This window comes from Cebus imitator, unplaced genomic scaffold (assembly GCF_001604975.1).
Source record: "Cebus imitator isolate Cc_AM_T3 unplaced genomic scaffold, Cebus_imitator-1.0 Scaffold15, whole genome shotgun sequence".
Classification (NCBI taxonomy): Eukaryota; Metazoa; Chordata; class Mammalia; order Primates; family Cebidae; genus Cebus; species Cebus imitator.
Genome location: NW_016107330.1, coordinates 1,567,892 through 1,569,794, shown reverse-complemented (window position 1 = coordinate 1,569,794; position 1,903 = coordinate 1,567,892). Strand labels below are relative to the sequence as shown.

General features: G+C 46.6%; 1 protein-coding gene across 1 annotated transcript in view; it reads right to left on the bottom strand.

Moving 5' to 3' along the window:
* The window catches only part of KIF1B (kinesin family member 1B), a 183,363-nt gene that overhangs the window by 13,320 nt on the left and 168,140 nt on the right, over window positions 1-1,903 (bottom strand). Inside the window, exon 39 of the mRNA XM_037730774.1 lies at window positions 606-667. Within this exon, the coding sequence (XP_037586702.1) occupies window positions 606-667 (62 nt within the window). The remainder of the gene's footprint in view (window positions 1-605; window positions 668-1,903) is intronic.

Sequence of the window (1,903 nt, the reverse complement as noted above, 5' to 3'; positions counted from 1 at the left end):
CTTTGGGAGGCCGAGGTGGGCGGATCCTGAGGTCAAGAGATTGAGACCATCCTGGTCAACATGGTGAAACCCCGTCTCTACTAAAAATACAAAAAACAGCAGGGCATGGTGGCACGTGCCTGTGGTCCCAGCTACTCGGGAGGCTGAGGCAGAAGAATCGCTTGAACCCGGGAGGCGGAATTTGCAGTGAGTCGAGTTTGGGCCACTGCACTCCAGCCTGGCGACAGAGCTAGACTCTGTCTCAAAAAAAAAAAAAAATAGAGTTTCACTCTGTTGCCCAGGCAGGCTGGATTGCAGTGGCACAATTTTGGCTCACTGCAACCTCCACCTCCTGGGTTCAAGCAATTCTCCTGCCTCAGCCTCCCAAGTAGCTAATACTACAGGTACATGCCACCATGCCCAGCTAATTTTTGTATTTTTAACAGAGACAGGGTTTCACCATATTGGCCAGGCTGGTCTCCAACTCCTGACCTCACTTGATCTGCCTGCCTCAGCCTCTCAAAGTGCTGGGATTACAGGCGTGTGCCACTGTGCCTGGCCTAAATACAGTATACTTTCAACATACACAAAGATAAATATCACCTCCTCGATCCACAAGAGCTTACCTGGACTACCTGTGTCTGCCATTTTGCATAAGCTGAGTTCATAAATGCCAGTGACTCGATTCCTATTTGAAGAAAATAAAATAATTGCTTAATCTCTTATAGCACAACAACAGGAAAATCTCAATTGCTACTTAAAATAGTGTCTTCTCTGCAGGGACTGCAACCCATCCTCAAATATAATTACAGACATTTCCTTTCTTTTTTTTTTTTTTTTTTTTTCAGATGTAGTCTCATTCTGTTGCCTAGGCTGGTGTCCAGTGGCACGATCTTGGTTCACTACTACCTCCGAGTCCCGGGTTCAAGTAATTCTCCTGCCTCAGCCTCCTGAGTAGCTGGGATTACAGGCACATGCCACCACACCTGGCTAATTTTTGTATTTTTAGTAGAGATGGGGTTTCATAATGTTGGTGAGGCTGGTCTTGAACTCTTGATCTCATGATCCACCCGCCTTCCAAAGTGCTGGGATTACAGGCGTGAGCCACCATGCCCGGCCAATTATAGACATTTCTTATTTGTCACTGCTCTTCTCCCATTTTGAACTTAAGTGTTATACCTTTTCCTAGAGGAGCCTGCTTTTATCTCAATTTTATATATTTTTTAGAGGTAGGGTTTCCCTGTGTCACCCAGGCTGGAGTGCAGTGGTACAATCATAACTCACTGCAGATTCAAACTCTTGGACTCAAGTGATCCTCCTGTCTCAGCCTCCTGCGTAGTTGGGACTTGAGGCATACACCACCATTCCCAGGTAAATTTTAAATTTTTGTACAGACAGGGTCTCAATATATTGCCCAGGTTGGTCTTGAACTCCTGGCCTCAAGTGATCCTTTCACCTTGGCATCAAAAAGTGCGGAGACAGCTGAATGCAGTGGCTCATGCCTGTAATCCCAGCACTTTGGGAGGCCGAGGCAGGTGGATCATGAGGTCAGGTATTCAAGACCAGCCTGGCCAACATAGTGAAACCCTGTCTCTACTAAAAATACAAAAAATTAGCTGGGTGTGGTGGCTCACGCCTGTAATCCCAGCACTTTGGGAGGCTGAGGCGGGTGGATCACCTGAGGTCAGTAGTTCAAGACAGCTTGGCCAACATGGTGAAAACCCGCCTCTACTAAAAATACAAAAATTAGCTGGGCATGGTGGTGCATGCCTGTAATCCCAGCTATTCGAGAGGCTGAGGCAGGGGAATCAGTTGAACCCAGGAGGCAAAGGTTGCAGTTAGCCAAGATCGCATCATTGCACTCCAGCCTGGGCAACAAGAATGAAACTCCATCTCAGAAAAAAGAAAAAAAAAAAAAAAAAAA